Here is a 13,654-nt window from a genome sequence, read left to right on the forward strand (position 1 = left end):
ATACCGTCCCGTTTGTCAACCAATACACAGACAGAGAATTATGGAAAACATGTGTTTATAATTTCGATCGCTAGTCTAGGTATAAATGAATTTTTTTCCATTTTGCCGATACACTAGGAAATTTTCACTGGCAAAATGATCACGGGATAATTAACGTCAGGAACCCGTATGAAAATGTATATTCAACCTTTTAGGTAATACATTTAAATAAAGCCTAAGATGTCCTCCGGGAGAAATAATTATAACGATTCTACAAACATTGTAATATTGTTAAGTTCTTCTCTGTAAAAAGTTGTATTACCATGGTGGAATGAAGTATGTGAATTTCTAGAGATACTCATTTTAAACCATTAGCTGAATCTCTCTCCAGTCCAATCGTTTTAGAATTCTGAACCTTATAAACTCAAAATTCAACAAAGAAAAAACAATGATGAGCTAAGGAATCGTAATAATATTTGAGGAACACTGGCCAGTGAATAAAAATTAATAGTGGTTGTCGTAAAACTCTATTGATTAAACGAAAGCCCTCTATTTTTCGTTTGGAATCAGGAATCGGTTGCATCAGCAGCGAGTGGTCATCAGAGGGCAAGGTATAACTTCAATATCTCTAATGGAATGAAGGGGGTTGAAAGGTGAAAGGGCAATACGACAGACGCTGTAAAAATCCCCTTCGGTGTGCATTGAGTGAGTTTCACTGAAGCCCCCTCCGACCTCAGCCTTCCCAAGGATTGCAGTTGTAAGTACTTTCGTGAGAATTAATTAAACTAATGAAGTGCCTCATGATACCAGTGGTTTTTTGCACTCGAGGTAATTCTGCACTTGGTAAATGAATAAGTTTCTCTAAACAAAAAAATCGAAAAGACGGTGCATGCTGTATAAACTAATAATTTATTTATTGAACTTTATATTTCATATGTGTTTGTACTTCACTTGCCCAACAATTGATGGGTGAAATTTCCCTTGAGCTATTCACGTTTGATTATTAATGTCGGTAATTTGGCTTTATCGACAATTGGCACTCGAGAGGTAGCCAAACCCCTGAAAACACGTTGGTGTTCGTCTAGCGCACTCACACCATATATACACTCCTCCCTATCATCCTGCATGGCCCCTCGAGTAATCTGCGTACCCAGTAATATCCTGAAATATTAAACGTACCAGTGGTGACTGTAGGTGTAGGTTCGTGCAACTTTGCAGGAATTCTCTTACTCTCCTTCCAGCCAATGAAACGAGGTGCTTGGATGCCCATAAAATCAGGACCCCCCTCGCGATTATTACGACCCATTGCAATGACTCTAGCGATAAGGCTCGATTACCCACGTAAAATAAAGATCTTTCCACATTTCACTTTATTCCAGATCAATTGCCAAACCAATTGATAAACCCTCATTACTTTTTGCTTCCAAATGAGACGATATGTGACGATGAATTCGTCATATAACATAGATAGCATATTACCAATGATATTGGTAGAAATTAAAATAGAAAAAAAAAACCAACATAAATAGAGTAACAGTTGGATTGAACTTTCCAGCGAATTGCAAACAAATTGCTGACTGAATTTAAGTTAACCACATTCACTGACTGAACTGCCGGAATTCTTGGTAGTCTAAGAAAAATTATAAATACTACTGCATCAAGGGATTGGGAATGATATTAAATATAGATCAATGATGAACAGGAGAATTCTATGTGGACTTCAGCATCAGTTATGTTTGGAGGCATAAAGCTCGCCCCTCTGAATCTCCATTAGTCGCGTAGAATTTTCAAAAATCAATCAGTCTGCGTGTGCATGACATGCAGACAGCTCCCATTGAAATTTCACAATATAATTGAATGGCTCACTGTTTACTTGCCAAGCATCATCGATGTTTGCACATTGAAAATCGTTAGCGAGCGCTCAAGTCATGTATTTGATAATTGGTTTTTAAAGGGCAATTCAACAAATGCTCAAATCAACGGGTTACGGCTACCTCCTCCCAATGTTCCCTCCGGAGAAGAGACGAGTCCACGGTAGTGGAAATTTCGCGCCTATTTACTGATTCCTTGATGCAAAAGCGAAATATACACTGTGCCATGTTTAATCGTTCGGCGCGTTACTCCCTCTGCTGTATATTCCTGACCATTTTCACCTCACCACTGCAACTTTCCTATCACGCTAGCCAGTGTCCACCCCCATTGCTAATTTTACTCCCATCCCTTTTTGGGCACGAACAACCCGCGATTTCTACTGTACCACAACCAAACATCGTCTGTCTCTCTCGGGCACAACCTCAATTGGCATTTCGTGCGCTCAACCAGACAATATTTCGTGGATTTGTATTCCCGCGTGAGTCAACCCGAGTCGATCATTTCACAAGGGCTGGTTCATTAGGTTAATACCAAACAAATTACTTACAGTTTCGATGGAAATTCGCTAGTCTGCTGCGTCGTCAATGTAAATAGATCACATCGAACGGAATTTTCATTTTATCAAGTGTTGGATCACAAACTATTGCACGGTGAGAAATATTCAATAAAAATTACGTATTCTGTGTCTAATTTCAGAGAGAAAAGTGGACAAGAAAAATTTTACAGAATCAAAGAAAGTGAATAGCTCTCCATGTAATCAATAGATAGGAAATTTAATACAATCCCATGAAATTTCATTTTTATTGAGTTCCCACTTGAGTTCTTTCAATTTCAAAAAAGGTATATCTAATGGTAAGGGAAGGATCAATAAACGACACAGTTCTTGCACAAAGATGTTAATATAATAACAATAATATAATAATGGATGTATACATGATTTTTAATTCAATTTTTTTCGTTATGATTTTTCGTTTATCCCTTAGTACGTAACTTACCCGAGCGGACTTGAAGGATGGGAGAGAAATTTATTTATTTACTTATTACTTAGATTCTCACTAGCGAGAATTGGCATAGTTTTGCTTTCTTTTCGTTTTTCCATATTTTCAGAAATCTACCTGCATCAAGCCCGCCCTCACCAAGTGCAACGTGCTTAGATTAACATTTAATAATAGTTTTGTTGTTCTTCTGCCGATCTGATTCAATGATTGGAAACCGTATACGTGGCATTTAGCTAGACGATTAGGAAAAGAACAAGAAAGAGGTGAAGGAATTAAATGATATATTCGTATAGCGGTTATAACCATTGCCCTAAACCATTTTTCTTGGGATCTCCTGTAATATTGCCGTCTCTCTTTATTTTATGGAGTTAACTATAGAGGTAAATTTGCGATAATGTCAGAACGTGTTCTTAGCACCTACAACATAATAAAAAACAAGTACGTACGCTTTTCATGGGTATGTACTGAGCACATAAAAACTTTGTATAACAAAGTTTAAATTTTAATGGCCAAACGTGTGCAAGTTACTCCCTTGAAGTCTCCTTCATCTTTAATTCTCTCCTGGTCTTGATTCGATAGAGCAACAATGATAATTGTATTTTAATGTTATTTAGAAATTGAGGGCGTACCAACCAAGATGGTAAATGATTTTACGAGGCTCGGAAAAAAATCTGAAAAGGTATAAAAGCGGAAAAAAAATGAAGTGCCAGTTTGTTTTCGTATAAGTTGGAATTCCATACTGCACCTCCCCCCAAGGCATTCAACACATGAAGATCTTTTTTTACGATATCCGAATAAAAACTTTCATGTTGACGTGAGGAAATTTACTGTGGACCAGCATGATATATTTCACATGAAAGTAATGTTCGTTAAAAATTAATATAAAGTATAAAAAATATTGATTTCCAAGCTGGACAGATTTTTTGAGATTCTTTATTCTTGGATGAAAGCCCATATCGCAGGAAGAAAAAAAATATATTCTGGGAATGCTAATAAAATTTCATCTTGGTTGGAAGCCAAGTGGTAAAAGTCCCTGAAATATAGTAAGGTTCTTTTCTTCCTTGGTTTTTTTTTTTGACGGGTAAGGGGGCGATGGGGGGTATGAGTGCAGGAACAGTGGGAAAACGAAACGACTGAATAACGATGCCACAAAGAACCTGGTACAAGACATACATTCAGGCTTAGCATGGGAACGATGACGATCCCCCCAGGCGAATGAGTGTAAAAAAAATTTCTCACGAAAATAATCCTGGACGGATATTCACGTCATGCCTGGAAAAAAAAATATTCCACTTCATTGCCACAATCAGCAGATATCAACTGACCCTCCATCTGTCTCACATCCGAGACATTGGTGTCAGTGTCATCAGCACTCCTCAATTCCATTAATAAACTGTGATATCACAGTGCTGGGGCTGATCGATCGTTGGTCTTTGTTTTCCTCAGTTTAACCGTAGCAAATGCATTGTTACTTCTGCAAGAGACTTATCAGTTAATGAAAGGATGCACACGAGGCCATTATTAGACAATGTCTACAAAACTAACAGAGACAAAAGTGCTCTAGTACAAAACGACACTAATATCGCACATAACAAAGGGAATATATGATACCAGAAGTACAAAATCCATATGAATAATAATGACTAATAAGAAAAAAAAACTTATTGATAAAAACAAATGGAATGCGCAATAAACTTAAGTACAAGGGTGATAAAATAAGATTGAGTGCTTATTTCTTTTTCTTCTTATTATTGACAGATGCGTCAACACCCCAGAGATCGTACCAAGGACCACAAGTGTTTTTCTCACCCTCTCTGTCACTGTCCCTTCGCAATTTCGTTCTTGGTAGGAGGGTTTTCTCCTGCTGCTCCTTCACAACAATACAACTGTAAGTTGACTCTTCATCAGACGCTTCAGTTTCCGAGAAATTCTGAATTAGTCCATCATCATCATCTCCATAAGAATTGATTCTGCGTTCACCTTTTTTCGCGTCGTTGTTCTCCTTCAATTCTGCAACAACCATATTGCGCTTTGCTTCAAGACTGCGTTTACGTTCTTTCTCAAGAATTGCTTTTCTCGACACATTTCCAACGAAATAGGATCTCTCCTCTCTTTGAACTCTGTATTCTGATCTTTCAACAGCTTTTGGCCGTTCAGCAGGGGTCGGAAAGTCATCGAAGTAATCGGATTTATCTGGAACTAGGCTGCGTTCCGCTGGTTTCGGCTCCTCTCGTTCGTGATGACGCGTTTCACTGCAATCATTCGTGAGTGTGTTATCACTGCTACGCGAGTCCTTACCGATGCTTCTGCCCGATCCTGAGTGATTATCGGGTGATAATTTCCGGGATATTTCAGAATCATCCTTGACCTTGTGATCCTTGACCTCACGCTTCACCATTTTCGGGATGTCCACCAGAGAGCGATGCTGCCACAGAGCCATCCCCTCGAGCACTTCCGAGTCTCTTCTGAATCTCCAGAATGATTTAGTCCTCTTCACCACTTTTGGACTCTTCATATCAACATCGAATGCACGACCTGTCTGCACCAGGTGCCCCAGCGCTGTACTCTGCCGTGGCAAATTTTTTCTATCATTCTTCAGTGTATTATTATTAGTGTCATTGCACTCGGGACTTCTCGTATCACTCGGGTCTCTTTTGCGGTTCTGAGACGATTCATTTCTCCGATAGCCTACTTGAACTTTCTCAATGGCCTTGGAGCGTTCGAGTTTCGTTTCGAAATTTGACTCATACCCACGGTCTTTCTCGAGTGTACCTGGGGTACGAGAAAAACGTCCCGTTTCACCATAAATTTCCTCCTTTTCCGAATAACGACGTTCTCTGTATGGTTTATCACGTGGCCGCTCTGGTGCATCCTCGAATGGCGGTCGTGGCCGCTCAAATCTACGGTTTGAGTTTCTCTCGATATTTCTCTTACGATCTGGATTCTTTTCAAATGTTCTCTCCCGCTCATAGGTCTGATGGTTCCTCTCTGGATATCTCTCCCTCTCAGATCTCTCTCGTGACTGGCCAGCTCTCGTGTCACGCTCGTACTTTTCATAACTCGGTGGCTCTCCCTCTCGATCCAAACTCTTAGTGTAGTCCTCTCGACGTCTTTCTACAAACTTGGGTGGACTGTGCTCACGAGCATACTTCTGGGCTGTTTGCTCAAGCTTCTGAGCTATGTGCTCGACTTTTCGTCCAGTTTCTGGAATGGTGATGGTGCTTGCGTCCTCCGAATCAGAGGCTGATGAAATTGATTCACTCTTATCATTTTCGTACTTGTCCTCCTCGCGTTCTCTCTCTTCATTTTGGTAACGCTCGTTATTATGGCTAGTCTCGTGATTCTCGTAGTATTTCTGACTGCTGAATTTATCAGGGTAATCGTTTATTTCGTAGCTCTCCTCCTCGTTATTGATCTCACGTTCATCTTCGGATTCCTCGATGTCTCGTTGACGCTTGGCATTCTCCCGTCTATCCTCGCGGGATCTGTGGCTTAACTCCCTCGGAAGTTCATCACCATTTGTGTATCTACAATTACGCTCAATTTGCTGTCTTCCACGCGACTCTTCGTAATCTGACTTTCTACTTGATTCACCCTTTCTCTCTCGTTTATCACGTAACTCGGTGTCGGAGCTACGTATTTGATCATGAGTATCGACCCGTCGTCTACCATTCACAGCTGTATACCTTCCCTCGAGATCACTCCCTTTATTCCTATTCGGATGCTTAGATTCTGACCACATGTCCATACTGTTTCTGTACATATTCCAGCTGTTCTCGTCCCGAGGGATTGTCTTCCAGGAATCATTCTCCCAATCCTTGTCCTTCTCGTCTACATCTCTCTGCTGAGGTGTCTGATTCGCCTGCTGTTGCTTTAGTACCCTCTCCGCTGCTTCCAGACGATCCCCACGAGTTTTTCTACGTCTTTGTCTGGGTTTTTTTGTTTAACACGTGTTTTTCGTTTCGCCGAGAATTCGTGGTGGGATGAGAGAACGAAGTTTAAATAAATGTGAATGAAAAATGGAGAAAAAAATTGGGGCGTAAAAAAAAATTAGAGAATGATAATATGTGAACTACATGGATGACTGTGGTAAAAAGATAGGGGTAAATAGTACACCAGCCATGCGGAAGGACACTCGCAAGATAGGGGGTAAGAGAAGGGCCACCACCGGCACGCGTTTAATTCCATCGACCACGGTATCGCATGCGGAATCTACAAAGAATACCAGAGAAGTATGAAAAAAAAAATGTAATCCAGGAGGAGGGACTGTTGGAGGGTTGCAAAAAGTCTCGCCCTCGGCATTCGGATAATTCCCACATTAGAAAGTTTCTAGTTTTTAATTTTTTTGCTTTACATTTGAGAGAATCTGAGATAAATATACCCTTGATATTTTTCATTCGTACAGTGAGTAAAAAGGATCATAAATTAGCTGGGATTATGAAATTGGCGATTGTGAGAGCCAAGAATATTTTCTGGGTTGCTTTTAAAGTGGTTTTTTTTTTATTTGTACTTAATATCAAATTGGCCGAGTGAGTTTGGCCTGAGTTCCACGGGAGAATCGAGGATTCACATATTGGATGGGAGCGTTGCCAAGGAGAATTTTCTACTTCAATTCTACGACAGGCATCTAGCTAGTTCCAAACGATGATCGGCCATCAGCGAAGATTAGTGCATGTACAAAGCCTCGATTCAAGCTAGAGGAACGACGATCAAGAACAGGGATAGGAGTGTAGCACGAGGAATAGTCCGGCAGCCGAGATCAAAGCTCGAATGTAAAACTGAGGTGTCTGTCTACGGGAAATGCGTATTAATATTACCTCATTGCTTCGTCATCGCTGTAGTCAATGTCCGGTTGGACTGGCGGTTCGTTGGAGAAACCACTGTCGTTGCTGCTGTGAAGAGAAGTGAAAGCTTGAGGAGGAGGAATCGGTGGTACCGGAGGCTGAACTCTTCGACCCCCTGCTAGGAGAGAAGGCAGTGTTCCCGATGGACGGATCTAACGAGAACAAATATTCAGGTATTTTAGTGAAACAATAAAAGTAAATCAAATTGCAATAACATGGTTAGCCTGGTGTTCCTACCAGACAATTGCGCTCATCAAATTTTTGGCGATTGATAAGTTATTTCAAGCCGGGTAGCTAGTCTTCTGTTATTGAAACTAATAAAATCGATTGTCCCATTTTTTAAAGAAGCTGAAGTAAAATTGTTATCTCAGAAGTAGCAAAAAGCTTGAATCCTCAAGAGATTCCACCCGAGTCGATAAAACTTTATTTTGCGTCAGAGGGAAAAACTTGGATTTTTCACTCCAACCGGTATCATAAAATATTTATATTGCACGCCCCACGCTCGATAATCCCCAAGCGAATGAAATTATGAATAACATCTCACCGATTTTGGCTGTCGTCCCGTGGGAGTACCAACGTTGTACGCGCTGTGGCTTTTGGGTACATTAGTCGGTGTATTATTGTTACCCCCACCAAGGTTGTTATTGTTGCTCACATTACCGTTACCAACGGTGTTGAGCTCATCAATACTGGGCGGTGGTCTCGATGGGGGTGGTTTGCAAGGAGGCATAGCCCTCGGCTCTGGTGAACGCCCATTGTTCGCGGCATGGTTTGGTGACCTGTAAAAATACCCCACAGCATTGAAATTCTCTCGATACCAGGAGGAAAATAAAATCTCCGTATATTGAACATCTTCCCGGTAAGATTCAACGAGGCAAAACTTTTAAACCTCTTAAACTTTATAGGCAAAATCTTGTGAGTTAAAGGGAATATATTCTTTCAAAGCTTTCAACAAAAGAGTTGAATAGAAGGATCAGTCACGTGATCAGGATATCCCACTGCCTCTCATTCTCTCTATATTCTTAAAGAATCCTGGATAGCCAACGCCACTTTACGTTTATGGGGGAATGAGAATGAGAAAGGGAAAGGGGAAATGGAGTAATCGAGTAACATCGTATATCGTGGGCCACGAGATTGCGATGTAACATGTATCGAGTTGCCTGAGTCGATCGACCGAAGCGATACTGTACCCGAGGATTTGCGAGGATATTATACCCCATCCTCTCGTACCTCTCGAAGTGTCCGAGCAAATTAACCTTGTCGTCATTGAGGTACGCGTGGAGCAGGATAAATTCTCCATTCAGTATCTACCTCATCCTCATTTTACACCTCTTCGTATCAGTCAATGCAAAACTCTAACTCAGTCGTCCTCTCTGTGATAGCCCAATCGATGGTAATCATCGGATCAATTCAAGTGTATAAAGTGTCGTTATGTAATCCGTGGGTTTCGGTTAAACTTACCCTAAACTATCGTCTATTATAATTTCAGTATAAGCCAGCGGAAACCACCCGGAACCCTGGGTGCGGAGATTCTCACCGAATTGCCAGCCTTTCTGACGATCTCCTGCAAGAGCAACGTTTCGAGGAATTTATATTAGTTTCGCTGCGTAAGGCATTCATAAAAATTTTAATGGCGATTCAAATATTTTCATTGTAAATCTATCATTTCATTTTTATCACTCAATCCGTGAGATAATGCTTCGAGACCGATGTGCAGTCGTATAACCCTGCCTACGGACAGAATGACAAAAAATATCGTTCGTCACTGGGCCGAAGATAACTCTTCGGACGATTGTGTTTACAGTTCGAGGCGAAGCCGAGGAAATCACAATCGCCAGAAAAGTTCCTAACGGCCTAGTGACGAAATACACGATAGTAAACCAATGAAGATTTGAATTCTAGTTTAATTATGTTATGATAATTACGGGCTCGTATCAGAACCTAGTATTTTTAATTCATTGAAAATGCACTGAAATGTAGTGATGAATATTCATGTTTTGATTGAATATTCAAGTAACTTTGAAGATTCTGGTCTCCTTGCTGCTGGAAAATTGAGAACTCCCTTGGATTTGTACTACCCCTTTTCTCCCAATAACTACTAAAAGATCTAGAAGAATTAATTTTTTTTTATCAACGTAAAACATATATCAATGAAAAACTCAAACAAATTAATATCAACAATCAAATTTACTCAATAAGTATTGATTTTTTCTTGTAAGATGTAAAACATTCAATCAATTCCACCCGAATCCCTTATTTTCCCTTATCACCAGTGACCGATGAAATTTATCGCTCCAAATGTCGATATATCCCCAATAAAAAATACTCCAGATACCCTTTGTCTTGATAATGACCGAAAGATGGTGATAGCCCGAAAACAAATTCTTGACTCACCCATAAGTGCGATAAGATCACCCTCGAGAAAGCTCAGTTGATTCTCTCCAGAGCTCAGATAAGCGAAAAGTGCACGAGCAAGCGAAGCTTCACCCCATACCCCAGAAGAATTACCAGTTCCACTAGTACCACCACTAGTACCAACAACACTGTTACGAGATGCTGGTGCCATGGATCTCGGTCTGGGTGGAGTTTCTGGGACATCTGCATCGACACATAACCGTTATTTTGCATTTCATTTTTTCACCCAAGTGTCTTTAATTAACTACTCGAATCACAAAACACCACGTTCAATACGAAGGGAGAAAGCAAAAAAAGTCAATTCCCAATGTCCAGTTATTACTCTTTATGACAAAAGTGGGATTCTTGACTATCCCAATGAATGCATCAAAAGCCAACAATATCAATCCACTCAATTCACAATTCAGTGCTATTCAATCACGATACGAAAGGGGTACAGAATGAATGCATCCGATATGGCGAAAGGTTTTGAAATTGTGAGATACAACAGCAGCATATTTTACAATCCATCATGAGTGATGAATCCACGAAGAATAATCTAACCGCAATTTTTTGAATGCTTTATTTTTTTACAAATGCTAGAATGAAGGTGGTCCAGTGAAGATAAGTGATTGCATATGTTGGTGCACTTTATGGTGCAATTTATGATAATGGTGTAAATGCTTTTGTGGTGTTATGCAGTGAGTGGTTGTAGAATCACAAAGGATGATGTTAACGATGACCTATAGTGGGGATTAATCACCTGGTCCTAGTGAAAGATTGGAGGCATGGAGATTTGCCTCGGACCTTGCTCTTGATAGGGCCGAAGATATATGTGAGCCATCATTGGGATGAATAGAAGGTGGGTGACTTGGTGGGGCTCCAAGGCGTAGCTCTAGACAAGAACTGTCCATACTCCTTGTTTTACGCAACTGTGAACTCATGGTCAGCTGTGACCCTCCATTCTCCTCGTCTTCTGGCCAGAATGAAACTTGCTGGATGCATAAACAAGCGAGTTTAAATAGTAATGCAAATTTGACTGGTGAAATGAAAAAATTAATTAATTCGAAGTTGTATTTACTCGAAGTCGTGAGGCAAACATATCCTCGACTGATTGAGGCAAATATTCACGGGTATTCGCTACTTCACGCCACTCATCTACAGATGGATGTAGAGCTGCCAGTGCAACTTCGTGGAAACTAGCGTAATGTTTTGCCAATGAACACTGCCGCTCCAAAACGAAACCATATCTTCTGCGCTCCTGAGTCATTGCCTAGAAATATTCCCTCTCGTGTTTATTCAATGTGCACGAGGCAAATGCTTGAGTTCATTCTCATTCATCATACATAATAAATACTCACGTTCTTCAGGCTCTGTTCGCAAAAGGCATCTAATTTAGATTTTTCCTCCTCAAGTATTTGCATGTTTTTGAGCTCCTTATCCCGGGCGAGATCACTCTTACTCGCTCCGCGTGATTTTTTCCGCTGCTTCTTCATTGTCGCGGCTGCTTTGCTGTAAGTCTCTGATCGGGTTTTATGCTGCTGGAGAAACTTTTTCTGTTCGCTCTGAAAGTACACGAGAATTTCATTGTGAAGTATTTTCATCCAATTATTTATTCATCATAAAAAATTCTTCAAGACGTTTTCTTACCTGGACTACTTTGGTGTCCTTCTCGAGATTAGTTTCTAGGGGCACCAAAAGGTCCACGTAGAATGCTTTCAGCTGGAAAATTAGGTGAGATGAGGATGAAAACTAATTTGATTAATTAAACGTGAGGATGAATGCGGTTGGAACGGGAGTTGAGGGAAAATGAATCTATCCGGAGATCACCCTTGACCGGTGCTTGACCCGTTTTTGAGCTTAATTACATTGAGGAGGTTGCGGAGTTTGTGCGATAGAAAGTTCAAGCCGTCGTTTCAAAAGTACCACACGAATGATACGCTCCAAGGGTTGTCTATCTGACGTTTCCTTGTTGTTGTGCCTGTGGTTACAACTTAAGCGAAAGACAGTCGGTTAATTGGCGACTTCTATCAGCCATCTTGACTACTCAAAAAATAAATAAAAATATGCTTGAGGGGAATTAAAAAACTTGGTTAAAACCCCACTTGTATTTTACAACACAGATACGGAATTTACACGGAAATAGAGAAACTCTAAAACGTTTGAAAGCTATTTCAATGGAAGTATTAAAAAAATGTGGAAGCTCATATCACAGTGTAGGTCCTATACCATAGAAGACTCGACTATTGGATGCACCGGGAAATTCGAATAAAACAACTGGTAAAATAACGCAAAAAAAAAAAGAAACTTGTATCGAAATTCGACATCGGTAAAAGATATTTTTATATCACCAACGAAAAAAAAAATGGCGCAAAAAGAGGGGCATAGTGGGGTTGCCCTCGAGGCAATAACCAAACGAATTCCCGAAATCCTATTGGCTTTTGCCCCAACTCTAATTCCAACTACCTGCCGGGTTTCCTCGCTATGATGGATACCAGTTTTTTATTCGCTTTTTTTCCTGGCTTTAATAAACATTGATTAGAGAGTAGGCAAGCTCCTCATTTCACAATAACTTTAAAAAAAGTGATAAAAAGAATAGTGACTGAAAAAAAAAATTCACTGGAGTATAAATTGCGAGAACCTGAAACAAGAGTATTCGTTGAGTACGTGGATTCACAGCAAGCCTCGTTGGGCTTACAGTTCCCCTTGTCAGCCCACTCAATAAAGGCCACATCGCGTTTTATTCTCCACATTCACCCCAGTAGACTCGACTGTTTCGAAACGTTGAAAAAAGTACGTGTTGAAAATCAGGGGGAAGCAAAAAATCCATTCGTGAATTTATGGTCTAAAGGATGTGAATTGACTTTTTCCACTTGGAGAAAAGGGCCCGAGATCAGAAGAAACGGGACAATTCCCCCGGAGTATCAAACTTTTAAGACTCTCGTCTGTTCTTCAACATTGGCCAATTATTTCCGGTTTATTGACGTCGATTTAACTACTCTAGCTTCCGATATTGATGGAGATTACGCGAGGAAATAAAATACTGAAGGTCTCATGAAGTCACAGACCTCTCGCCGGCGCCAAGTACATTCACAAACGGATGAACCAGTCGGAGGGCGATGAAAGTCATGAGGGGGAGAATGAGTGAAATGGACGTGCAAACATTTCTCTCTGAGCAAATTTAAACTGGCTGGAAAACGCGCTTCCTCGTCCCCTTTTCTCTTCCCCTTTCCTTCTCGAAAACTCCCCATCCTCCTACGAAACTACACACACGAGGATATGCTGTGGTTACCGTTGCACTCAAAAGCTCCGAGAGGTTGGGATTTGAAAATAAAAAACCAGTCTCACCCTTTCGCCCTTCTCTATTTTTTCTTTCGAATCCCTGTTTTTCTACGTGCCCCCGACCAACCAAAACCACTCCATCTACTCTGGACTACCCCCCTGGCCATTTGATGTTGAGACTTGGATTTTCCATTTTGGTTGTCTACCCATACAGGGTAAAATTTTACTGAGTCCTTCCCCGAGCACTTTCTTAGCCTTCCTGAATTAAACTTTGAAACCTTGCCA

At 40.6% G+C, this 13,654-nt stretch overlaps 1 protein-coding gene across 5 annotated transcripts in view; it reads right to left on the minus strand.

Annotated features, from left to right (window-relative positions):
- Nucleotides 1-2,749: 2,749 nt before the first annotated feature.
- IRSp53 (Insulin receptor substrate 53 kDa) overlaps nucleotides 2,750-13,654 on the minus strand; it is a 68,273-nt gene continuing 57,368 nt past the window's right edge. For all 5 annotated transcript variants that reach the window (XM_011316714.1, XM_011316717.1, XM_011316716.1 and 2 more), the window contains 9 exons: nucleotides 11,738-11,809; nucleotides 11,449-11,652; nucleotides 11,169-11,360; nucleotides 10,851-11,082; nucleotides 10,088-10,291; nucleotides 9,155-9,257; nucleotides 8,238-8,472; nucleotides 7,667-7,845; nucleotides 2,750-6,778 (listed from right to left, as the gene is read on the minus strand). In XM_011316714.1, the coding sequence (XP_011315016.1) occupies nucleotides 4,579-6,778; nucleotides 7,667-7,845; nucleotides 8,238-8,472; nucleotides 9,155-9,257; nucleotides 10,088-10,291; nucleotides 10,851-11,082; nucleotides 11,169-11,360; nucleotides 11,449-11,652; nucleotides 11,738-11,809 (3,621 nt within the window). In that variant the 3' untranslated portion in view covers nucleotides 2,750-4,578. The remainder of the gene's footprint in view (nucleotides 6,779-7,666; nucleotides 7,846-8,237; nucleotides 8,473-9,154; nucleotides 9,258-10,087; nucleotides 10,292-10,850; nucleotides 11,083-11,168; nucleotides 11,361-11,448; nucleotides 11,653-11,737; nucleotides 11,810-13,654) is intronic.

The sequence above is a fragment of the Fopius arisanus genome, unplaced genomic scaffold, assembly GCF_000806365.1.
Source record: "Fopius arisanus strain USDA-PBARC FA_bdor unplaced genomic scaffold, ASM80636v1 scaffold00008, whole genome shotgun sequence".
Taxonomy (NCBI): Eukaryota; Metazoa; Arthropoda; class Insecta; order Hymenoptera; family Braconidae; genus Fopius; species Fopius arisanus.